Here is a 24,176-nt window from a genome sequence, read left to right as displayed (position 1 = left end):
TACTTATACTTCTTATCGGGTTTTTTACCCTACTTATCCTTACCTTTATTTTTAGACTTATCCTTATATTTCTTTATACCTAATATAAATAAGGTATAAGAGCTAAGACTAGTATCTAGGCTTAGATCTATTTTAGTAGTATTATTTTTACTACTACTAACGCTTTTCTCTTTCTATATATAAAGTACTTTTTACTAGTTAGAGATTTAGCTTTCTACTATAGAAAGGTATCTAATATATACTTTATATATTTCTAGCTTAGTAGGCTATTTTAATAACTTAGTATAAATAGTATCGATTACTTTAGCCTAGAGGTACTCCTTTTAGTACTATTAACTATATAGGTACTTTAGGTAATAATAGATAGTATTAAGCTATATTATAAATATCTATATAGATTAATATTACTTCTACTATAGAGTACTATACTCTAGTATACTATCTTAATAGATATTTTAGGGATTATTTATAAGATATAAGTAGAAGTCCTAGAAGTCTTATTAGGTAATAGGCTCTTTAAATATCTTTATATAAGACTACTAATTATTATTCCTTTAGTTATCTAATTATTCGACTATAGCCTTTACCTTATATAGGCTGAAATTATACTATTACTAGTACTTATTAAAGTATAACTAAAGTCAGTTAATAAAGGTATAGTATTCCTAGGTTATATTTCTATAGAATAGTTTGATATTTATAAACTCTCTTAGTATATAAATATAGTATTTTTCTATAACCTATAGTATAATATAGTTATTTATACTTATTAGAGTAGGAGGCTTCGCTTACTCTAGGATTTCTAATTCTATAAAGAGGTTTTAGTATTCTTCTCTTACCTTAGTTTCTTTAATATATTTCCTTAGTTAATTAAATATTAATAGGGATAGGTTCGCAGGGTACTATACTAGTATTAGATCTAGTAGTATAGTAGTTTCTTATATCGATTCTAAGATATCTATAGGAAGATAGTTTATAGTAGGAGGAAGGGTTTAATTAGTTAAAGCCTATTCGTTAAGCTATAGTATTATAGGAAGTCCCTATAACTATATATTATAAGGATTCGATATAGTATAAATAAGGGGTAGTCTCTATTAGGCAATCTAAGTATTTAAGAGCTATTAGAACTATAAGACCCTTAGGTATAGAATACCTAAGGGAATGCTATATATAATAGAGGATTAGGAAATAGAGATAGTAATATATATAGGGTATATTAGAACTAATAGCTGCTTCCCTAAAGAAGTAGTATATAAGGATAATATATAGGTTTATAGGTTATATGACCTAAGGAGGCTGTATAGGTAGTACGTATTACTCCTATCCAGTCCCCAGTCCCCTACGTACCTAGGATAGGTGCTCTATACCCTATAATAGGGCTTATACCTTAGGTATCAGCCTTCTTAGTACTAGGGTCCTGATATATATAAACCGACTCTTAAACTTAACTGCCGCTAATATTAATATTATTATATAGGTATATATTCCGAACGGTCTTACTAATATAAGGAATTTAATATACTAACTCGCTAGATCAGAAGTAGGATATATAATTCTCGGTTAGAAAATGTCTTAGAGGGCGCCGTTCTAATAAGGCAAATCTAGATATACAATCGAATATATTAGTTTAGAATAAGACAGCTATATTTATAATATACTAATATAGGAGGGAGAGACTATTATAGTCGAAGTTAAAGTAGGGTCAAAGTATATATACATTTTCAAATTTTATAATAGCCTAGAATACTCTCTAATAGTTTATTTCTAGTAAACTAACTATAGAACTACTATTTATATAGATTTGGTTTAGTATTTACTCCTTCGCTTAGTAGTATATTCTAATAGTATATATATCCTAGTTATTTATCAGTTTTTCACTTTAGACTCAAATAATCATTTAAACATTTAAACTATATGCTTTAAGAGTATTTCTAGGTTAATTAGAATACAGTTAAACTCCTCTAAAGTAAATCCTCTTAGGTTATATAAATATATCTATTAACTCCCTCAAAAAGCTAATTTACCTAGGTATTCTCTATTTAAATTTCAAGATAATCTATAGGCTGTAATCCTTAGACCCTAATGATTAATTAATAAAGGGACATTAAATTGTCAACCAGCTGCGTCGTATCATATAGAACTAATAAGTATAATTTGCATTACTAGGTCGGAGAAGCATGGCTAATTAGAGTCGATATATAACGGGAATACAGCTAATAATATATTAGAATTATGGCCAAAGTAGGTCAGTCCCCTAGGTTTCTTTAATTACTATCTTAGCAAGAAATTGCTTCTTTATCTAGCAAACAAATGTAACTTCTAGCTAAGTAAAAGCGACCCATTGAAAATCCCCTAATCTAGCCTTAGAATCTTAAGCTTCTCTCCCTGTCTATCGATTTCGTTCCAAGGTATCTGCCTACGTCTCATCTTATCCTAAGATGCCGTAATATCGGGCGCTACGCCAGCTCCTGCCTACAGAAGAAAATTACTCGCGAGAAACTTCCCCCCAAAGAGGAAGCGATATAACGTTTCTCTTGCCTGCGCTGAGTGCCAAAAGAGAAAAACGAAGGTCAGAGCCACCAATCCCACGATTGACGATAACGCTGATAGAACTATTATAGTGCTCCGGTACGACGCCATGTACAAAATGCGCGACCGAAAAGCGACAATGCACATACGACCCACGCAGTGATCGTAGGCGAAAAGCTTGTACTGCCAAGCTTTTGAACCTCCATACTGCTCTCCGTCGTACCGTGGCCAGACTTCGCTCTGGAACGCCAGAAGAAATAAGTTTGTTCATATGGGATATTCAAAATTTCAACACGAGTGAGGAGGCAGTCAATTATGTTATTCGAGGGTCTTAGAAGGATGCTTGTGAATTAGGAAGCACTTTGGGTGTAACGGACTGATCGAAAATACAGTTATTGAGCAGTTGGATATGTTGAGGAACTGAGGCCGGGCTTCCGTAAAGTGGCAGCAATGGTTCTTTCACGAAATCCAACGGTCTTGAAATCAATATCACACGATGAATAGATTAAATCAATATCACTACCATCAATATCATCGTCAATTCTCAAATCAATTGATTTGAGTGACAGTAATGTATGACTGGCGCGAGCCAAGTGGCTAAGAAGATCCATCCTGAGAGGATCTCGCAAAATAAGATCCAACTCTTCTAGACAATCAGGCAGTGCCGCTTCGCTAGATAAAAGATTTTGATCCACCGACAGATATCTTAAAGAGGAGAAGCTTGTGAGTGGACCAAGGTACTGATCAGAGTCAGCATCCTTAGTAGCCATATACTCATCATACTCCCAAGCAAAATAATCGTCATTAGAAAAATCATAATCATTATCACAAGGAATTCTCAAGCTGAGTCTCTTAAGGCTGTCTCTAGAAGCGTGAAGAGCCTGGGTGATCTGGGCTGCAGTAAAGTGGGTCCCTTTTCGAAGCCTATAAATTATAGGTTAAGTATATGCAAAAGACTGCAGATATAGGCAGTTCTCGAAGAGTTTGTGGATAGCTTTATGGTTGAAATGACTCTCCGTAAAACTAATATGGCAGAGGTTCAGTCTACCAGGTAACTCGAGAGCCTCGTCCTGGCAGAGGCCATATAAACGGATTGACGATAACGCTGGACTAAGCTTGAACGGCCGCAATTGGCATAGCTTATTTTCTTTTGAGCAGCTGCTAAAATCTCTGCCTTCAAACTCCTGAAGGCATAGGAACACGGTATTCTGAAGCGATTTCAAGGTATGTTGGTTAACCGGAATGGTAAGACTGCAAATATTTGAGGCTTCAGCGAGGATTGGATCGAGTAGGCAAGCAACTTTGGCATTGTCGCCTAGGAAGTCGGTGATTTGGATGATGCGGATCGCTCTATAAAGAGATGGTTTTTCTTTAAGAGCATTCCCAAACGCTTGCAGCCGGATCAATCTTTTTTTTGGGTTGAAACTTGATTGAAATTTCCTGAAAAGGAGGGGTTGCGTCCAAACTCGAAAACGCTGGGAGACGCAACAAAGTGATTTGAGAGCGGGGTAATCGAGAGTATGGAGTATTATTGATATGATATCAAATGGTAGTGATCCTATTGTGGTCATTTCGTCGAAACGTGTAACGCTGGTGTGTAGTAGAAAGGATTTTGAGGTAGGAAGCAATGGAATCTTCCGTTGGTAGGTGTAATATGGATCCAAACCTTCTTGGGTCGGCCTGAGACGTATACCTTATATACTAGAGCCATGACAAAAGAGATACCTGTCTCAGGGGCATGTATCAACTGTCACAGGGTCTGAACGGGCCTGGATTTCGCGCAATCAACTCTGCGGGAATGCATTCTATCCTATACCCATTTGGTAACCTTCCAGGTTTCTGGGTCAGCAGCACGGGAGGACTTAAGCCACCTGGGCACCTACATGTACTTTCCCTTACATGTATCGACAGTGCCTAATCGCCAAAACCCACCAGTTACTGCTGAGGGTCTGCTTGGCGACCTATCCTCGCATTGGTTCAGAACGGGACAGCTGTATTCATGATATACTAATATGGGAGGGGGAGGCTGTTACAGTCGAAGTTGAAGTGGGGTCAAAGTATGTCTATGCACTTTTAAATGTTGCGATGGCCCGGAACGCTCTCTGATAATGTTCATTTCTAGTAAACCAACCATGGAACTACCATTCATATGGATTTGCTTTGGTACTTGCTCCTTCACTTGGTAGCGTATTCCAATAGCATATATGTCCTACGTTGTTTATCAGCTTTCCGCTTTCGGTCTCAAATAATCATTTAGACATATAAACTGTATGCCTTAAGAGCATTCCTCGGATGATTAAGATACAGCCAGACTCCTCTGAAGTAAATCCTCTTAGGTCAAGTAAAAACTTCTATTAACTTTCGATTAGGGAATAAGAAATATACAAGAGACTTGCACTGTGGGAAAAATGTGGAACCAGAAAGCAAGAACATAAGATAAAACATTAATAAAACAGAAAGTTCCTCATATTTTATGATGTCACAGTGCCAGTAAATATTAAAAGGTGTGGTAGAGTAGCAGCCCCTAGGTGACCCATTGATCCTGTGGGGAGGGACTAAGAGCTTTGACTTATAGAGCCCCTGGGATCTGGGAATGGTTGTGGTGCAAATGCGCACGGGCTATATATCGGTGGTATTGCATCGGATGAGGTGGAACTCTTTGACCGGTTTCTGGTGAGCTGTAGTCCGCTCGGTTGGAGACGTCCTGGTCACTGTCTGTATTGACCCTGCGCCCGTAGTAACCTGGATCTCTAGTTTGATCATGAACAGAGGTGGATGCTAGGATAGGGTTCTGAATAGAGTATTCGAAGACCGGAGTGTCCTGTGAATTGGTCATATTTGAAGCCATGGGAGTGCCGAGCATAGGATAGGCGTTAGTGTATTGGGGTACCACATTGTAGTAAGGATTATTTCGTAGACCGCTAACCCCGAAGTTCAGAGGGTTGGGCATGGAGAGGCTACCTAGGAGGGAGTAGACTGGTGTGGGATGGAGAGGCTCAATTGTTGTGGTCAGGGCAGCCAGTTCCTGTTTGCTTGGTAGAGGCTCTCCGGCAGCTGCTGAGGCTGCTTCAGCAAAATAATCCTTCTCCTCCTCCTCATCCTCATCATCATCCGTGGGGCTAGGATTATAGTACGTGACGTATTCGACCTTGTCAGCACCTGATAAGTGTTAGCTACCGAAAAGCACTCTCTAGGAGTACTCGGCACTTACTAACTTCACTTCGCTCAAATCGTTCCTCCGTCTTTCGAACCCGAAGGATCTCATAGATGATCTTGACATCGCTTGGGTGCTCCAAGTTCCGCTTGGTATCTCCAGCAACTTCCTTCAACTTGTCAGCAGTAATTTTACGGCCACCGAGCTCGCGGATAATGTGAACTAGCAATTTGATGCGGTCTAATTAGATAAGATGTTAGCAGGAAATATGCTATATCACTTCACAGATAAGATTACCTCCTTTCCTCAAGTGGTCAGGTTCCCTATGTATTACAGTATAGGGCCACCATTTGGGTTTGGTCTTTTCGGGGTCGCCCTTGGTGCCTGGGGGGGATCCTGGGGGTGGTTTTCCTCTATTGTAAGGGTGTTTGATATGTTTGCCCGGCTCGATGAACCTGATAAATGCCTTGGCGATGACGCGGCAGTTGAGCTGCTGAAAGTATCCGAGGGCGCCTTCATAATAATCCATAACCTTCCGTTGGTGTCCAATTCTGAGAGGGACTAGTTCGGTCGAACCAGTAAAAGGTTTTTCGCTGTCCTGTTTATCCAGTGGCTTTTTGAAAGCAGATTTGGCAGATGCTTTCCTCTTGCGGTGCCTCAGCCGACGAAAAGATAGATCCATTTCCTCTACAATATAATATTAGCAGGGGTTCTGTAATCAGAATCCGGCTTTTATTACGGTGAGCGGGCTGGTGATAGCTGAGCGGTTTGCCTAGAATATCGAGAAAATTCTGGCAGACTTCCGAAGTAAACACAATGGCGTCTTGTTCCTGAATAGACTGAGATTCGTAATACTTGAGCTTGCTCTCGTTATCGAGATAAATCATTGCGTAGTGAGTGTAAGGAAAAGGAAATGACGAGTGATAATGAGGTGTGGCCGGCTGTATCACCATGTCAGTAAGAATAAACCAAGTTTGGCAGTCACAGAAAGCAAGCGTACAAGAGCAACCTCATTGCCTAGGGGCTCTTCGGAGGCCGAAGCAGACCTCTTCATCCCACGCGTTGGGATATTTAGTTCATTGGAGCCCATAGCGATAATATATCGACAAATCGTGGTTTGTATAGGTAGCAGGGAAATCTGTGGATAATTTATTGGCTTTAAGGAGTCTAATGTCAAAACAATACTGGATTGGAATATCAGGATGCAGACGGCCGGTGCGAGTTGTCCAGGAAAGAACGATCACTTTATATAGTCTAGCGTTAGAGCGCCGAAAGTCGTAACAAAACAGTCAAATTACACGGCTGCATATGAAGTGACCGAGCTTGAACGAATATCTTGGCATAAAAGAACCCGGTTGTGACATACAGGTCTATTTCGGCTAAAGGAATTTCACGACGCTCTTTCTACAAGTGGTAAAAGATCCACGAAAATCAAGCATAATTGAGCTCTAAGACTACCAAAATAAATTTATCTCCAAAATATAACTGCAATACATTGGATTTGGCAATTTGAGATGTCAGGCTATTGTCCTACGGATAGGCCTTTTCCCTGTCCGGATGCACTGCCTGCTCTACTATTTGTTAATTGCCTGATAGCACTTGATTATTTTTACCTCTTTACTCACACTCTATTACTTTATAGTTCCTGCTAAAATATCACTTAACATACTGGCATCCGCGTTATCGTATTCATATGCCTTTAACAGATCACACCGCGAAACTCTATGCTTGCACTGTCTTTGTCAAAGTATTGTTGTCGTCTACCTAGGGGCTTTGTTTTCATAACGGTGTTACTCAATAGCTATAAGGTATAAGGAGAGGCAGGTAAGGAAGCTGTAGAAAAAGATAACTGGGATGAGAAAAGACCAACAGGCTCTTTGCTCCAGTAACAGTAATAGAAGCTCTAATTAGAACACGGGACTTCGTCTGCTTTCGGCCATGAAAGGCGTAGCATATTCTCTTTCCTAAGTCCAAACTTTTTCCCCAAGTAAGCCCAATTCACCGTTTCTTTAGCATGGCAAACCTTGATATGAAGCGAAAAAAGTTCCTGCATGCTTTTTATGCACCCGTGGATCCATGGACCACAGCGCACAATGCCAGAAGATCCGTCGTTGTAAGCCACACGAAAAATAATGTCTGGTTTGTAGACAGAACTCATATCGACTGAGTTATGATCATACATAATCCCGCAATATTCGATGAATTTTCTTACATCCTTAAGAAGACCTATGTCTAGCAGCTTAGCCTACCATGGGAGAGCTGTTAGGGATAAATCTGGACAGGAACGAGAATAAGCGAGCCAGAAGGCGTACTTACGGAGGGACTAGCGATCTCAATGGGTGGACTGATTCCCTTCGGTTTGGTCGTTGGGTATGGGCCTGGTGTACTTGACCGAGTCTGGGTAGACATTTCCGATTTTATTGGCTTTGACAGACACGCGACGTTGCTTCTTCCAGGACTTGGATAACTGATGGTATGCTGTAGAGCTCAAAGGTACTGTCTGAACTTTTGGATGGGCTCTTGTCCGTTTGGGTGTCTTGGCCCGTGGTGCCTCGATTAAATCGATAGATTGTGCGTCTTGGAGATCTTGGTTGGAGCCAGAACAGCAGTTTCCCCGGGTTGAAGAAGCGTTACTCGTCAGGCAGCTTGGAATTAGATCAGTCTTAAGAGATCCATGGAAAAAACCAGAGGAAGCAGGTTCGGGAATAACTTCTTTTCTAATGAAGATGGAAAGGAAGTACTTATTAAATAATAATAATATTGCCAGGTATAGAGCCCAGCATCTGGCGAATATGAGTAGGTACATCAAAGTCTTGCGCATACTTTGCCAGAACTTCTGGCCAGCTACTTTCAACCTGTATCAAGCCAAATTCTGATGCAGCCAAGAACCAGCTAGGGTTAAAAACCGCATTTATCTACTCCCATTCGAAGAAATTATCAGTTCTCTTCATCTTCTCCTCCTAGACTCATCGGAAATGGAAATAGCAGCTAAATTATTCATTGTTGCAAATTCTCTATGGGTGCTCCTCATACTTTCCCTAACGGTGGGAAATTGGCGATTCGCGATCGAGATTTGATGCTCAGCCCGATCTCAAGACTCATACCGGCTGCTTCCGAACCCAAGGGGCGTATCTATTTTTGTATAAGGTCTTCCCTTGCAACCAAGGGACTTGTGCAGTTCCTCTCCCACGGTCGAAAATCAATAATGAAATCCAGGTCAATAAATAGTTTGAGCTGCTAGAGGGTCTCTAGAGGCTAGAACGGCTAGGGATCTGCCGCAGAACGATCGCCGGGGAAACGAGTCAAAACAAGGATAAATGACAGGATATGAATTCATAATAATGGTAGAGAACAGCAGAGAAGTGCATTGCCACTCCAGTAAATTACGAAGAAGAATTTGATTTCAGCGAGAGGCCGAAGTTGTCCAGCCTCCACAGCAGGGCCACGCTAACGTTTCATTGCTTGGCGTATAATAATAGCCAGCCACCTCTGAGACCCTCCGAGGCTGACGCGCTTTGTCTTTTTTCTCATTCTTCGACTCTTTTGAAATCCAGGGATTTTATTCTATACCTTCTATTAAGAATCTCTAGGCTCAGTTGCCTATCCAACAATTATATACATTCCATAAAAACATTAAAATAACTCGAATAAGAACAACATAGTTATCATTATATGTCATTTCCGACCCTTCCAACCTCTTCCCCTAACGCTAACCTTATTACCTATAGTATTATGTAAGCATTATATTTGCAATCGCGGTCTATATAGGCATCTACTTCCTATTCCGTTATATGCGATAATATCACTACGAACCAAAATACCTCCTAGGAAAATACCTTAAGTAAAAATAGAAAAACTGGGGCCTAGGAAGTATATCATACAGCTAAGTCCTAAATCAAAGAAGTCGCTAAGATACCTCTTATCGTAGAGCTATAGTACCAGAAATGCAGATAACTGATAGCATCCGCCGCGATACCTTAATCTATTCGATTATAACCCTCCTACCTTATTCCTAAAGCCCTAAGCCAACCGAATAAGTTATCGCCTAAGAGAGTAAATACAGTAGAATAGATATAGTTATAGAATACCTAGAGACTGCAGAGGAATAGGAAACTCGCTAGGAGGAACAGATAGAGGCTATATACCAGATTCGCCTACAGTACTATTAAGAACTAGCCGATCGCGAAGCGCGCCGTTAGGAGTAATAAGAAGCCTAATCGCGTGGGGATTTTACTTACCTAGAGCAGCTTAATACTAAGACTTAGGCTTAGACAGAACGTTACCAGGCAGGAACCAACAGTACAGTCAATATATCCACAGTCCTAACCGAGTATTAGTCAAGAGAGCAGGACCGACATATCGCTAGTATTACCTATACTAAACTTAGACGTATTCGCCATAATAGATCACAACTTCGAGCTAACTCGTACAATTCTGATATAAACGATTCAGACAGCCGACCGCTATTACAAACCGACTCCGCCACACAATCCTTTAAACTATCCACCCAAGGACAATCCGTTTCTTCCTTAATCATAAGTGACTTACAGAATTCAACTAAGCTTAAACAATTAACTCTGGCTCCGACCATAATACACGACTCAGGCCGACTTAACGATAGAGATCTAGGGATACTCAATATACCTCCACCTCCAGATTACAAGTACTTAGACTGGGGTAACGCCCCTATATATCAAAGTCCTATTATAGAGCAGACTAAACAACCGGAACAACTCCCACCTATCGACCAATCGCCTTCAATCAACATCAATATGCCCAGTCCCATAACTGCCTCTCCGGTAACACCGACTCAGTCGCAATCCCAAGATACCAACAATAATAAACCTCTAACGCCGACAGAGCGGACGCCGGGAATCCGAATGGTATCGGCAGAATCGGCGACTACTACCCGTGGTCCACCACCCATACTCCATGATTCGACCACCTCCGAAAGTAACCATTAAGTAGACCCTATCAAGAACCTATAATATATTACTTAGCATAATTCACAACCTATATTCGCATTAGTCTCAGAGGCTTCAGTCCTCTCTTTCACTTATTAGATTTCGTCCTCTTCCTCCCCAGCGCCTTTTACATTTCGTGTGATTTACTCAGCTAGCAAGGCGTTTTGAATTTAGGTAGCTAATAAAGAATATTGCTCTATAAAGATATACAGAGGGTCTTTACTATCAATATATCTACAGTATCCAATATATATAGGAAATAGATATCATATAATATACTTAACTTATATTTACCAGTTCTTAGGCGTATACAGTTCGCCACACCTCCTCATCTTAGATACCCATCCACACATCTATAACCACGTCACATACCACCGAATCCTACGAATATTGAATCAGCCTAAGGTGACTTCTCCGTCTGCTTAAGCTCTTTAGCGAAGTCAAGGCCTGCCTTTAGTATCTACCCCGTTCCCGTCGTTTCGTCAACATCACACCAAAATTCCTTCATAGACTCGATAATCTGGCGATACTGCATAGCCCCATCCTCGATCTCCTTTATTTCACAATGTGCCGCCGAGATACTCCATATCTACCAAAAGGTGATCATAACGGTTTAGACTACAATACAACCCTACCAACCGCACGGCAGGAGTTCATCAATCTCGAAAAAAGCCACGTTCGGAGTAATAAGAGGGCACAAATGAAGAGAGGAGAGTGATAAGATAACTTGCTAGATAAGTCCAAATTTCCGCTCAAGGCGATGTCTGTCTCACTGGGCGGCCAAAACGAGAAGAGCGGTATGAGTTGAAGCAACATAAGTGTAAATCTGTTCCACACGCAAGCCCGCACTTTCTGCAAGTAACTCCCACTGATGCTTGGTCCGCTCTTTACCTCCAACACCAACAGTCTGGTAGCAAACCGGCTATATGAATAACCAGGTGTCTGGTCTTCAATCGGACCCTAGCACGCCTTCTCTCCATGAAGTGCTAGGTTCGGCGGCATGTCCACGAAATCCAGCTCCTTCCGGTCAATTTATCCACCCACCAGCCGCGCTGGATGAAGATCTCCTATCTGCACCCTCATTCATCTTACGGCTTGGTATCTAGCATCCATTATATACCTTACTGTGGAGATCAGTCGGCTCCTTATTCTCTGCTTGATTCACCTCAGTATCTATGAATATACCATGTATCACTCATTCCGGCTTCTCCTCCGTATGGTAGTTTCATATCACTGTTAGTACATATACTCATTCATTGCCTAGGTCCATTGCTCCTCGGCGAGCGCATCTCAGCTCTCAGCTGTGGGTAATATCCTGGGCTAGTAACTGGTCTTCAACTGAGCTTGACCCACCATAACGGGGTTGGAACCCGAATAGGATCTGAGTAGTGCTTTACCCGTGTATGTCTATAATTCGGGTATGAATTGCCTGCACTGCCATACGAAGGAATTAATACCAGTTTGTGTAAACCTTTGCTGACTGAGATAAGATTGACCTATGACAATCCACCACCTATTCGGCTGGCCTTTTTGCTAACACCGGAGACTGGACCCAGGTCCCTCATTTCGAACACGGATTTGCCAAGTACCTGTTGACCATTTGGTAAAGAAAACAGTTTATTAAGATCGGACGACAATGGCAGGACTGACGACATCACAATGTGGTGATCTGATATAAGTTTGAAGTGCGGGTGGGGTGTGGGACGAGGGAGAAACAATGGGGTTGGATGAAGGCAGAGAGGGCTCAGCAATATTAACCAGGGGTCTTAGGGTAAAGAGATCGGATCGATAATTATCTGGAGTGGGAGGATCTAGAGTGGCAGGACCTGGGTTGATAGGACCATGGGTAGTAATACTCGAGGCCGGGTAAGGGAGTCGAATGTTCCAGGCGGGAAGAACCACCTAGATAGGATGACCCAGGTTGGGCTGAAGTGGGGTCACCCAATGAGATGCGCCGAAAGCTTGATGCTGCCAGGTTCGACTCTGGCCTTTTTGCAGTAAAGAACTGAGAAAGCCTTTGCTACTTGGACTCTCTGTACCTGGGTTAGAATTGTTTGGTCGAGATTGGATAGGAAGCCGAGCTTGGATGGGAGGTACTAGACAGGATACAACGTCATTACATAGGAAGTTGTAGGTTATATCGGTAGTAGCGTCTGGAACTGCTCGAGCAATGGCGAGTTGGCTGAAGTAGTCTGCTTCGATCAAAAAAAAATATACTTGTTTCTATTGAGTATCGCGGAGAAAGCGGCCCGAGGTAGTCGATTGGGAATAGGGCCATCGGTTCTAGCACTGTCTTAGGAAGAAGATTGGGCAGGTAAACTGACAATTCGGGCAAGTCCTGTAGTAATGCTTGATATCACTTGGCTAGTAAAACTGGCCGATGGTTCATCCTATCGTGATCTTTACTATATAATGAATGACCATGTTTTACTAGCCAATGGTTTATCCTATCGTGATCTTTACTGTATAATGAATGACCATAGAGATCATGCACGAGGAGCAGGAAGGACTCCCGATACCTCGGGGTTTCGGATGCACCTGGAAAACTTACCGCTGGGCTCCTGCTTGACTAAGACCCCTTTCCCCTCTAGTTAATCAGACCAAGTGGTAACCGTGCCAAGCACCCAACCACCCTGTCGTGATTGACCCGAGAGTGGGCTAGGAGACGTTCAACCGCCTTATCATGCATGCTATAGATCCCCTATGTATTCTTGAATGAGTGACCGTTTCCATTCTGGTCCGGGGTTTAGCAATATTAGCGTGTAAGCTGGGCCAGGAGTATGGGTAGTTCCTTGAGTTTTAGTCTTGCACTAGGTATCTTTTTTTCGTTCTAGTGTTGCCTTCAATATTACTGTGTATACCATATACCATAAATACCGTCCTACTCGGCCTCGCCAGTGTGCAAGTCGATCGTCACATACAGAACCGGAGGATGACTTAGGCCTTGTACTATTCTCTGGATAACTTAAGCCCCTACTTGGTAAGTTCCCCAAGTGATTGTGGAAAACTGGCTGTTTTGGGTACCGGCCATTGATTCAATCACCATTTCAGTCGTTGAAACCAAACAGCTGGACATATTAGCTGAATCAATTGCGGGTACTTGTTGTGATAATGACTATATTGTTTAGTAAGAATCGAGGATGACGTTAATACAGGCTACAAAAAGGCTACACGGTGAAAACGACATTTCTAGATATAACTTTTGTCAGTAAGTGAAACTATCCATTCATAGAGAAATAAGAATGTAATAATCATAGCTGCTGAATAAACGCAAAAGCGAAAGTAAAAATAAAGAAAAGAAAAAAGCAATCCGTGGCTTGTCCTCCAGGGCTGCAGTATAGCAATGATCTAGAGACTCTTCATGGCAAGAATTGCGTCACGGACATCAGCTCCAAGCACAGTTCCAGCGTCAGCGTCACGAGTAGAGGTATCGCCGGAGTCAAACGTCTTATCTTAAATAAGGGATTTAGGGAGTTCCGATCCTAAAACACAACGGGCTAATGTGACCAGTATTGACCGGTTAAGGTACTCGCCGGCGGAGGGCCAAAATCGCGTGGCTTCAACCTTTTTCGCAACGGCGTTACCGGCGCCTCGGCTCTTTACATTCAGGTACGCAACAATGAAGCAGAAGTATAAATACTGTCAGCGAGGACGGTTGTCGGAAAGGAACGTTAGTAGCTTATTGTCAATCTCCTATTATATCATTAATATAATACTTAACTCTAGCTTTTATAATACTGACCTTTAGTTTTATATACGATCCACCAAAGATACTAATAGTATCCTTATTCTTTAATTCATCTAAGACAATATACCCCTATTAAGTAGGGCTTTCCATTAGGCCGGGCATAGGTACAATCGCGATGGTACCTTAGTCGAAAAGTAGCTCAATATTATCTACCAGTGTGATACCTAATTTATATAAGTCAGTCATTTCCCTTACTACAAAGAGAATATTCCTACCATTTCGGGGGTTACCAAGAACTCTATTACTAACTCCAAATAGGTAGGAAACTTCCTTGGATATCATAGATTTGGGTATAAGATAGGCAGCTTTAATATACTTTTAGGGAAGTACAGTACCTAATACATAACACTACCTAAAGCCAGGGCGATAGTACTCATTGATACCATAGTACACATAAACTCCCTTCTTAAACGCAGGTTGATCAAACTTAGGACCCTTCTGTTTTACACTTACACCCAGCATACAGGAGATTATAGCATCGCGGTAAGTATACTTAAGCAGGCTTTAGTCAACCAGTCCTTCAATCCTCTGCCGTTTCGCTGAAACTTCTTTATCAATATCTTCGATGATCAGTAGGCGCTGTATCTTCAGGACTTAAATATTTGCTAATAACGTGCGGAAGGACTTCAAGAAGGGCTGAATCTCTCACTAAAAGGCGTCATAGGAGATCCTTCCCATCTATTTTGCTTTATTCAGACCGTCTCGGACACAACGAATGTACTCGAGTTCGCTTTCCATTACAGCGAGTTTCAATTCAAGAATATCGGACGTTATGGAGTCGACCGACATCTCCGAAAGGCGGGATACTATACTCACAGACCTTTGCTTATAAGTGCATAACGCCGACTGACGAGAAGGCGCCATAAGAGATGATATTCTTTCGGGGATTACGGGGGGCTCGGCAGGCTTATTAAGGGTTGACATGTTGACGGTATCATGCAGGTAAGAACACGAAGCGCTGATCAAACTGGATGAAAGAAGAGGTGACAGGCTATTGAGGTGCTGGGAGAAGAGCAATACCAGTAGATAAGCTAGATGAAAAAAAGGCGATAAGCTGATGAAAGGTAAGACAGACTTGATGCCAGTGATGAAAAGGGAGGAAGGAAATGTACTGATGGAGGGTGCCAAGCTAGAGTATAAGAAAAGCAACTAAGCCTAATTCGGATTTGACATAGCAGAGCCGCCAAATGTCGGGTTCCTGGGCGGAACTCTGCCAGAAACGGCTGCCTTTCCACCCGTAACTTTGGCCCCGCCACCACAACTTTCTCTCTACGATAGCTTCATATGCGGTCACCTCATAACATCTAGGTTCCCTGTTGATTCAGCTCTCCAATCCACTTCTCTCTTCTTTTCTCTCCTCTCCCCACCCTTCAGTCCCTTCACCCTCAACAGCCCTCTTTCCCACATCCCACTTCCAAGCTTACAGTTACATATTCCATACGTCATCAACCTTTACATTTACGCCCTTCTCGCTTTCAGCATGCCTCCCTGGTTTCGGAAAGGCGTCGACCCTGGCACAATTATCAGCCTCGACAAGCCCGTCCCTTCAAGATGGAAAATTGTCGAGAAGCTGAGTGAGAATGACCGGCAACTTACCGAAGCTGAGTATCGCCGTGGTGAACGCCTTTCTCTCGCTGTCACCAAGCTCCTATGTTGTGACCCAAAGCACCCTAAAAACCTTGCCTTTATGCGAATCTATCTCCAGGTTCCTTACAGTGGTACTGAGATAGATAACGCGGATACAAGAGCTAAACAGGCTATCACACACATCCCGAGAGAGCTACTCGCCTACCAGGACCTTACTGCCCAAGACTTAGGTTTTACCCCGAAGCTCCTCGGATACAAAATCTCAACACAGGATAAGTCGGGGCCAGTTCCGGGAGGATTCGCGGTCTGGTTAGTATGGGAGAAAGTGCCAGGAGTACGCCTCGGTAATATGGATGGGTCGAACGAGTTCTGGGCCTTACAATATCCCGAGAGAGAGGAAATCCGGCAATGCTTCGTGAAAAATATCCAGTAAGTCGCCATCCCTCCTTCATTACATTCATAACTAACAAACTAACACTGATACTAGGGCGATCCAGGCAATCGGGTATTTCCCTGATAACGTCGGGCTTACTAGCCTGGTATGGAATAAAGATTCAAGAACCCTGTATGTTGAAGCATTACCTATTACTTGTCGAAGCAGAGCCATATGTACCAGGGAATACTCGTACTGACAATCTTTAGTTACTTTATCGGATTTCGCCTCCGCTGCACCATAACCAAGACCCAAACCCCACCTCCGGCTCTTGACATAACCAAACAATTGGCATTTTTCGAGCTCGTCGAGCCGAACTCTCATGCATGGCTCAAAGAGGGATGGGACCGGGATACCACAAAATGGAAATGGTAGTTTGGGCCGGTTCAAAGATAGGAGGTCCGCGCTAGGAATGGCATTACAATTGCCACAATGCTTTAATTCTCAGTATTCTTTCCAGCCCAGAGCAGAATCTCGATATTGGAAGTAGCCGAACAATGGATCTCGCTGTAGGAAGGCGACCTTTCGAGGTAGTCAAGCTTGATTCAAGGTCTTATCATGCTTTCTTTTCTTCGCTAGATAAAGAAGTATGTGGCAAAGAAGACATTTGCAGGAAGACCTAGTGTAATTACCTCTTAATCAGTTCGCAGAGTTCCTAAATGAATTTAAACCAGTCTTCCTTATCCTCCTATCGCAGTACTTACCCCTCTAGCAACAATAAGCTGCAAGATCAAAGGCTTATAGCCGCAAACCGTGCGAAGTCATTATAGGTACGTAGGCCGAGGTGCTCTCCTAGTCCCTAAATTAGCCACAGAGCCCCGTGTTATGATTCACATACTTGTCAATTAATGCCTGATGTTTATGTATGGTTCCTAAGGCATAGATCCCTACTATTCACATAGCTCGCTGGCCATCTGTCCTCCTCCCTTCTCTCTCTTAGTCTTGTGCTTAGTTGCTTAGTTGAATACCAGTACATTGATTTGATATCTCGCGTCTGGGAGTAACACTCCTCACTTCTCGTAATTTCGATAGCGGATATCGCATAATCCCCTTAGAAAGAACCTACCTGGGCTGAGTACTCCAACTCTACTTCCAATCCTAGTAGGCTCTCACTATCAGGATAGCCTTGCAGCAGGTAAAGAGCGACCGCTATTCATCTCTAGTGCTGCTCAATACTCCTTTTTGACCATGTAGTTGACTCGTTTGTCCTCGGGCATATATCTGAATCGGACTGTTCAGCCTGTTTGAAAAAGGGGATCCCGATCAAGGACCACCTGTGCCATAATACATCGTTCTGAGCTTGGTTGCAGGCTGTTACCCTGATTGACGTCTGACCATTGAAAATAGCGTCAAGGTCAGGCTAGCATTTGCTGTGGCAATCTGATTGAGGGCAACATCCCGGTGGTTTCTAGGTTGGTGGTTCTTGGTAGGTTCATATAGCTCTTCTATGGCCAATCTAGCTAGGTTGAGCTATGTTTGTATGTCATCTATAGAGGTCTTTTGATGGAGATTTGGCAACCTTGGATGTGGGTGACTTAAGACTATAGGGCGTATTACACTCGGTCTGCGTTCACCCCTTTCGGCCTTCCTCGTCGTCCCGCCTATCCCTCGTCTATTTCCCTAGTCAATCGCAACTTTGTGTGACCCCCCCCCCTTCCCCTTCCGGATAGCCTCGTTACTCTTCGTATTGCATATATTGTAAGAAATTAATAACAACAGGCGGTGAGACATGCTCAAGCCTTTCTAACTGGGGTAACCATACCATTTCGAGTATTGCCATCTACGTTGTTTCCCAATATGGAAGGTACGCATATAGAGGACATCAGAACTGCTCGTCCTATTTTGAAAAATATTCTGCTCGTAACCAACGCGTCCTTATCTTTTGTCAACTCGCCGTCTAGCTGAAAACTCGTCCTAAATCATCACGATGGACAACCTCACCTCCTTCGCCCCACTCAACGCCCTCCTGGAGCCTTTACCAGACCTGAACATCGGCGTTAAGACCACCACTAGCTCCGCCCTGCATGACATCTATTTTACAGGAGCCCTACGGCTATGGCCAAATTTCCAGGCCGAGGTCTTGAATACTTGCAATGTTCAGACCTGGAGCCAGCAAGTTATAGACGCCAAGTTTACAGGGCCAAATGCGTCTAATTCAACCACTGAGGAACATGTCGTTGTTTCATGCGAGACAGATGTCCAAGGGAGATTTTTCGGGCGCGCAGGTCAAGTTCTCGGAGCCGTATTCAAAGCCCAGCAGCAGGACCTTACGTTTAGCAGCTTCAAAGCCGCCAAGCTGCCGTATGCTGGATATCGCAAGGCTCCCGATTTTGTCATCATGAATCGATCCGGCTTGATAAAGGTCATTGAGGAAGCCAAGGTACCATGGATACCGAAGCATCTGTTAAGCGCTGCGATTGATCGCTTTGACGCGCTTGAAGAAACGTCATTTTGGCACTTGCTAGGTAAGCCAATCCCTTACAACATCTGTTTACCTACTAAAACATAGATTGATATAGGTCAAGTCGCGACGTACATGCTTGAGACGGAGATCAAGCATGGCGTTCTGACGCTCTACCACGAAACCATCTTTCTCCGCAAGGTGGACATCAACAGAAAATGGGTTCTAGAGTACTCACCTGTTATCTACAACGATGACCAAGGGAGCTTGACAGGTGCGACTGGAGTGTCTCTTTGCCAGTGTCTGTATCACATCGGGCTTCTAGGCCAAGGGGATACGAATTTTGGGGCAAATACAGGCATACGGAACCAAGACTGGACTAGGCTCCGATAATGAGTAGTGGGAGGCAATGAATTAGTGACAGATTCTAGTGCACAATAAGACGATTATCTATTCGGAAAGTCGCGAGGTACCCGGTTCTCGCCAAGCAACCCAATCCCCATTCGGGTATTGGGTTACCACGGCTAGACAAAAACTCTTGCTCAACGCAAATTTTGAAGAGTTACCATTTTCTATACCATTTTTTTACCCACCAGCATACCTAAAAAACCCAAGATTTGGAGACTCGGTTAGAAATTGCTATTTCTGCCTGGAATTCTAGAAAAAAACCAAAAATCGCGCTATTGGCGCGTGAATTCGACGTTCCTTATACTCGCCTATACGCCAGGATAAATGGGCGGCCTTCTCGCTCGACGCGCTACCCCCCCAATTTAGTATTAAATCCCGATCAAGAAGAAGTAATAATTAGCTGGATCACTATGCTAGATAATACTTTCTCTCCGCCTACTGCTAAAATGGTTACTACCAGTCTAATAATAATAACGTTATTTAATGGGTGGTTCTATCGAACGAAAATGCGTTTTTTCCAGGAAATTGTCTCTATTCGAAACACCCTTATAACCAAAGTAATTAAATCTAGCTTTATAAATTATGGTATTTACCTATTTGACTACTATAGGGTGCTCGATCCCCTCGAAAAAACCGTGGATTATAGTCTAGATCTCGTTATTTTCGGTAAAGACGATAATTCTAAGATTGATTTCCTAAGTTTAATCACTAATTCCCCCCCCTATGGCCTGCTCGTATTACTAAAAGTACTCGCAAATTGGAAGCAGACATTAAATTACTAGATAGTAAGCTTTATACCTCTATTTAACATTATGTAAAGTTATTATATCAAAGTACTCGAATTACGGCTAAGCTAGCTACTCAGCTCGCCGAGGACAATACCTACCTTCTATATAATAAACTAGCTTAGGAGACCCGTATCACCAAGCGATAGATCAATATAGGTAGTCTACTTACTGCTAGCGATGTAAATCGAATGATCCGAGAGCGAGAATCTAAGGAATACGTGCAAGAAATAAGGCAGTTAAAAAAGCAGGGTATATAGCCTGTTGATTTAGACGAAACCCCTACCCCAGGACCCCGGTTTATTCCATGGATTCCACCTATGGATGATGTAAATATCGATTGAGTATTTTTTAGGATTTTCTAGGATTTTTTATAGGCGTTATTGGGGGAGAAAAAAATTGACGCGTTCTTCAAAATTTGCGTTGAGCAAGAGTTTTTGTCTAGCCGTGGTAACCCAATACCCGAATGGGGATTGGGTTGCTTGGCGAGAACCGGGTACGTGCCTCTCATTGGCTGTCGTGTCTGCAGACCGCCGTACGGTGGCCCGGTCAGACCACTTGCGCACCCCATCAAAACACGCTCTGGCCTTCTTTGGCCTCTTTCTTATTTGCTATTTGCATTTTCTTCTTGCTCTTCAATATATAGATAACTAACTGGATAGTTTGCTCGACGCTGAGTATGATACTTGCAGCCAGTCCGCCGCGCCGCGGCGCGGCGTCGGGACTACTTGTAGTAAAACCTATTTATAACGATACCGGATAAAATGATAACCCGGTTATAACGGTAGAAATTCGGTGCTTGAATTAAAACGGGTCAGGCCCGTGGCCCGACCACGGGCCGAGAAGTCAGGCCCAAAGCCCAACCCGTCCACGGGTCGGGCTAGGTCGGGTCGGGCCTAGTCGGGCTGTGTCGAAGTCTAATTAGAACCTTAGCGATTAGTCTACTCAATTGTATGAGCCATCTTGGGAACCTCTACTCTAGTTCAGACCTCCATTTCAGGATACGCTAGTAGCTAGTCCTAACAAAACTTTTATAATACTAGCATTTATATTTTATATAATTTAAGGGGATTGGTAATATCACCCCCCCCTCCCTTAAAATTACCCACCCTGCCTGATTTTTCAGTACCGCCTTCCTAATTAATCACGACCAAGAATACTGCCATACTTTATTTTTTTTGCCACGAATTCTGCCTACATAGAAAAAAAATATGCATTTTGGTCAGAAAAAATCATATATTTCATTGATTACTAAATTGATCTAATCAGCCCCCTACGCGCGTTCTCCTCCACGTCCCCGACCTCGACCACGTCCTCGACCACGTCCCCGACCTCTGGCCTCGGTAGCATTGCTCTCAGTACTATCCTCAGTACCCTCGGTCATAGTTATACTCGCTCTACGTCCCTGACCACGTCCTCGGCCACAGCCACAGCCACGTCCCGTATTAGAGGTCGCTTCAGTAGCAGTAGCTTTAGTAGCGGTAGCTCCCCGACCTCGTCCTCGTCTCTGCGCTAGTATATATTCGAATCCCGAGGGATCTCGTTGTGTAGATCGATCCTGTTCCTGGGTAAGAGGGTCTGCCGAAGATTGGGTGCTGCCTTACTGGGTGCTGCCTTGCTGTGTACTGCCTTGCTGGGTGTTATGGTTGAAAGGCATAAAGCAGAATTAAGGTGTCAATCTGTTTGATCTAAATTGACTTGATTTTACATACAAAGTGCAGGTACCTAGGTTTACTAAGAAGGCGGTATACAAAATTGGAAGGCGGTATAGAGAGGGAAAGATAGGAGTTGGTGGCGGAGGAAATGCGGTACTCGATTAGGAAGGCGGTGGTAAAATTGCCTGAAAGATCAGGCAGGGGGGGTAATTTCAAGGGAGGGGTGATATTACCAATCCCCTAATTTAATACCGCTGATGACAAGGCAAACGAATCATTCAGGATAGGCTTCAAGTACAAACTAGGCAAAACCAGGCTAAGCCAGCTATACGGAGCACGAATTCAATGGCTAAATGGATAAAATTAAAAACAAGCATTAACTGAGCGAGGGGAAAACAACCAGTAGTATAAATACTCCCGATCTTGCCGGGTCCTCCGCCGGGACGGATTAACCTGGAATCCGTAGTTCTTGACTTCCACCGAGTCCTTTTCATCAATTCTGAGAAGAAACTTCGTCATCACTGTCCAGGTTGATGAACTCTGGCATAGTGGTTCGAGGTGGGACCGGCCCCCAGTTCTTGACCTGATTCTTGGTATGCAGGTATTCTTTCAGTAGACTTTCTCCCTGCAGAACGCGATCTCGTAGCTCCCTGTTTTCCTTCCATTGGCTCCGGATGAGTGCCTCATGGCTTAAGGCCAGCTTGCGAGTGTCAACTAACTGCCGACGAAGATCCTTGAGCTTGGCTCGGAGTTTGGATGGGTCTCCAAGCTTGGATTCCTCGTACCTGGTTCCCTTGGGTTTGGTGGCCTTTTCCTTAGGAAGGGCTTTCTTGGTCGACTTCTTGGGAGTAGACTCCTTCGAGATTGGTGGGGGGCTTTCTGATTCCCGACCTGCTTCTCCATCCGATTCTCCATCCGATTCTCCATCCGATTCTCCATCTGATTCTCCATCTGATTCTCCATCTGATTCTCCATCTGATTCTCTTTCTGGTTCCCCATCTGTTGGAGTGTGGCAGAACTAGGCACAATGCTTTGTAATGCACTCTCGAGGGGTCAAATGCGTAGTGTTTAAACAGATAAACAGCTAGGCGGTCAAGGTGTCAGGTCAAAGATGAGATCAAAGTGTATATCATGGGATGAAATAGTCAATTTGTCTAACTAACATTCAGTACAATTTGGGGCTTTCTTATAGCAATCAAACATCGCGGATAACTCGGTAAATCAAAGATCAGATGATTCATGACTTCTCTTCAGATGAATCATGACTTTCTTCAGATGTAACAAAGCAAGATGGGATGTAACAAAGTAAGTAATCAATGACATCATCAATTACATCATTAAAACAGGAACACATATATTCCAATACACCCCTTCAGATTTTGACCTTAGTCAAAAGCTGTAAACATGGGATAAAACAGGAAAGAGAGAAGAACAGATCAAACATTGTCGAATTCGGTTACCCGATTAGGCAATCGTCTCAAATTCAGCTGATTCAAGAATTCGAGGTGTTTTTGGGACGAAAGGTATTTCGTTAATCCATCGGCAATCATGGTATTTATTAGAATCCATTAGAGATATATATCTCTATTTCTTACCTTTTCTCGCAACCAATGTTTATTAATATCCACGTGACGCAGTTTCGTCTGATACAGCAAATTGGATTTCGTCATCAGATCGATCGTTTGCTTATTATTATATAACAGTATTAGATCGTGTTAGGCGTTAAATTCAATTAAATTAAGCAGTCTTTTCATCTAAAGAAGGTATTTAGCTACTTCTAAAAGTATAACCAATTTAGCTTCCATTATTAACGTTATAACAACTCGCTGTTTTCTTACTAACCAATCAATTAGACTACTAAATAGGGTGAAAATGAAGCCTTACAAGCTTTTTCGTCCAATATTATTAGTAAAGCTTATATCTAAAGCTACTCGAAAGATATATTATAGATCATATGACCCATTAAATTCAATAGAATAATATCTCGTCCTATAAAGGTATGAGATTATTTACTCTATAGCGATCATATAACTTCTTTCTAGCTTTATCAGCCATTAAGAAAGCATCTGATATGCGAAAGCAACGTCGGGTTATATCATAACCGCAGCAAAACCAATTAATCCTACCAATAATTGGTAGTACTAGATTAGCTATAGATAAGCTTTATAATCAGATGATAATATATCAGATGATAACGTATCAGGTGATATATAAATAAGATTTTCACTAGGAAGTAGTATCTTTAGTGGCTTCCTATTAGTTAGATAGAATCGATAGGATATCTTCTCAATATATATATCTTGATTCAACCAGATTTTCCATTTCATCTAGTTTCTAATCACATATATACCAATGAATTAGGTCAATTCGCCACAGTCTTTCATCTCAAAGCTCTGATAAAGACAATTTCTAACGAATTCGGCATATTTTTAATATTTTACAAGATATATACTAAGAAGATTATCAATAAAGATCATCAATATAACCTTTCCATCTAAGAAAAGGCATAGGT

At 42.5% G+C, this 24,176-nt stretch overlaps 7 protein-coding genes across 7 annotated transcripts; 3 read left to right on the top strand and 4 right to left on the bottom strand.

The window, feature by feature from the left end:
* Positions 1 to 5,098: 5,098 nt before the first annotated feature.
* On the bottom strand, positions 5,099 to 6,773 carry N7518_002786 (DUF2841 domain-containing protein; the record flags this gene model as incomplete). The annotated part of the gene is made up of 5 exons (XM_057183714.1): positions 5,099 to 5,688; positions 5,741 to 5,923; positions 5,981 to 6,370; positions 6,423 to 6,624; positions 6,684 to 6,773. 5 exons carry the CDS (start codon positions 6,771 to 6,773, stop codon positions 5,099 to 5,101), a joined length of 1,455 nt encoding a protein of 484 aa, XP_057045164.1.
* Positions 6,774 to 10,455: 3,682 nt separating this feature from the next.
* Positions 10,456 to 10,647, top strand: N7518_002785 (uncharacterized protein; the record flags this gene model as incomplete). Its single annotated transcript, XM_057183713.1, has 1 exon — positions 10,456 to 10,647. The coding sequence occupies one exon, from the start codon at positions 10,456 to 10,458 to the stop codon at positions 10,645 to 10,647; it is 192 nt and encodes a 63-aa protein (XP_057045163.1).
* Positions 10,648 to 13,995: 3,348 nt separating this feature from the next.
* On the bottom strand, positions 13,996 to 14,677 carry N7518_002784 (uncharacterized protein; the record flags this gene model as incomplete). The annotated part of the gene is made up of 4 exons (XM_057183712.1): positions 13,996 to 14,099; positions 14,139 to 14,286; positions 14,390 to 14,464; positions 14,591 to 14,677. 4 exons carry the CDS (start codon positions 14,675 to 14,677, stop codon positions 13,996 to 13,998), a joined length of 414 nt encoding a protein of 137 aa, XP_057045162.1.
* Positions 14,678 to 14,743: 66 nt separating this feature from the next.
* N7518_002783 (uncharacterized protein) lies at positions 14,744 to 15,319 on the bottom strand (the record flags this gene model as incomplete). The annotated part of the gene is made up of 3 exons (XM_057183711.1): positions 14,744 to 14,887; positions 14,909 to 14,988; positions 15,094 to 15,319. 3 exons carry the CDS (start codon positions 15,317 to 15,319, stop codon positions 14,744 to 14,746), a joined length of 450 nt encoding a protein of 149 aa, XP_057045161.1.
* Positions 15,320 to 15,875: 556 nt separating this feature from the next.
* On the top strand, positions 15,876 to 16,790 carry N7518_002782 (uncharacterized protein; the record flags this gene model as incomplete). Its single annotated transcript, XM_057183710.1, has 3 exons — positions 15,876 to 16,411; positions 16,470 to 16,547; positions 16,625 to 16,790. The coding sequence occupies 3 exons, from the start codon at positions 15,876 to 15,878 to the stop codon at positions 16,788 to 16,790; spliced, it is 780 nt and encodes a 259-aa protein (XP_057045160.1).
* Positions 16,791 to 18,342: 1,552 nt separating this feature from the next.
* Positions 18,343 to 19,209, top strand: N7518_002781 (uncharacterized protein; the record flags this gene model as incomplete). Its single annotated transcript, XM_057183709.1, has 2 exons — positions 18,343 to 18,880; positions 18,935 to 19,209. The coding sequence occupies 2 exons, from the start codon at positions 18,343 to 18,345 to the stop codon at positions 19,207 to 19,209; spliced, it is 813 nt and encodes a 270-aa protein (XP_057045159.1).
* Positions 19,210 to 22,157: 2,948 nt separating this feature from the next.
* On the bottom strand, positions 22,158 to 22,603 carry N7518_002780 (uncharacterized protein; the record flags this gene model as incomplete). Its single annotated transcript, XM_057183708.1, has 2 exons — positions 22,158 to 22,520; positions 22,556 to 22,603. 2 exons carry the CDS (start codon positions 22,601 to 22,603, stop codon positions 22,158 to 22,160), a joined length of 411 nt encoding a protein of 136 aa, XP_057045158.1.
* Positions 22,604 to 24,176: the final 1,573 nt, after the last annotated feature.

Source organism: Penicillium psychrosexuale (genome assembly GCF_028828465.1).
Source record: "Penicillium psychrosexuale strain IBT 29551 chromosome Unknown utg000002l, whole genome shotgun sequence".
Classification (NCBI taxonomy): domain Eukaryota; kingdom Fungi; phylum Ascomycota; class Eurotiomycetes; order Eurotiales; family Aspergillaceae; genus Penicillium; species Penicillium psychrosexuale.
The sequence above is the reverse complement of the archived record's forward strand: the minus strand, read 5'-3'. Positions and strand labels throughout refer to the sequence as shown.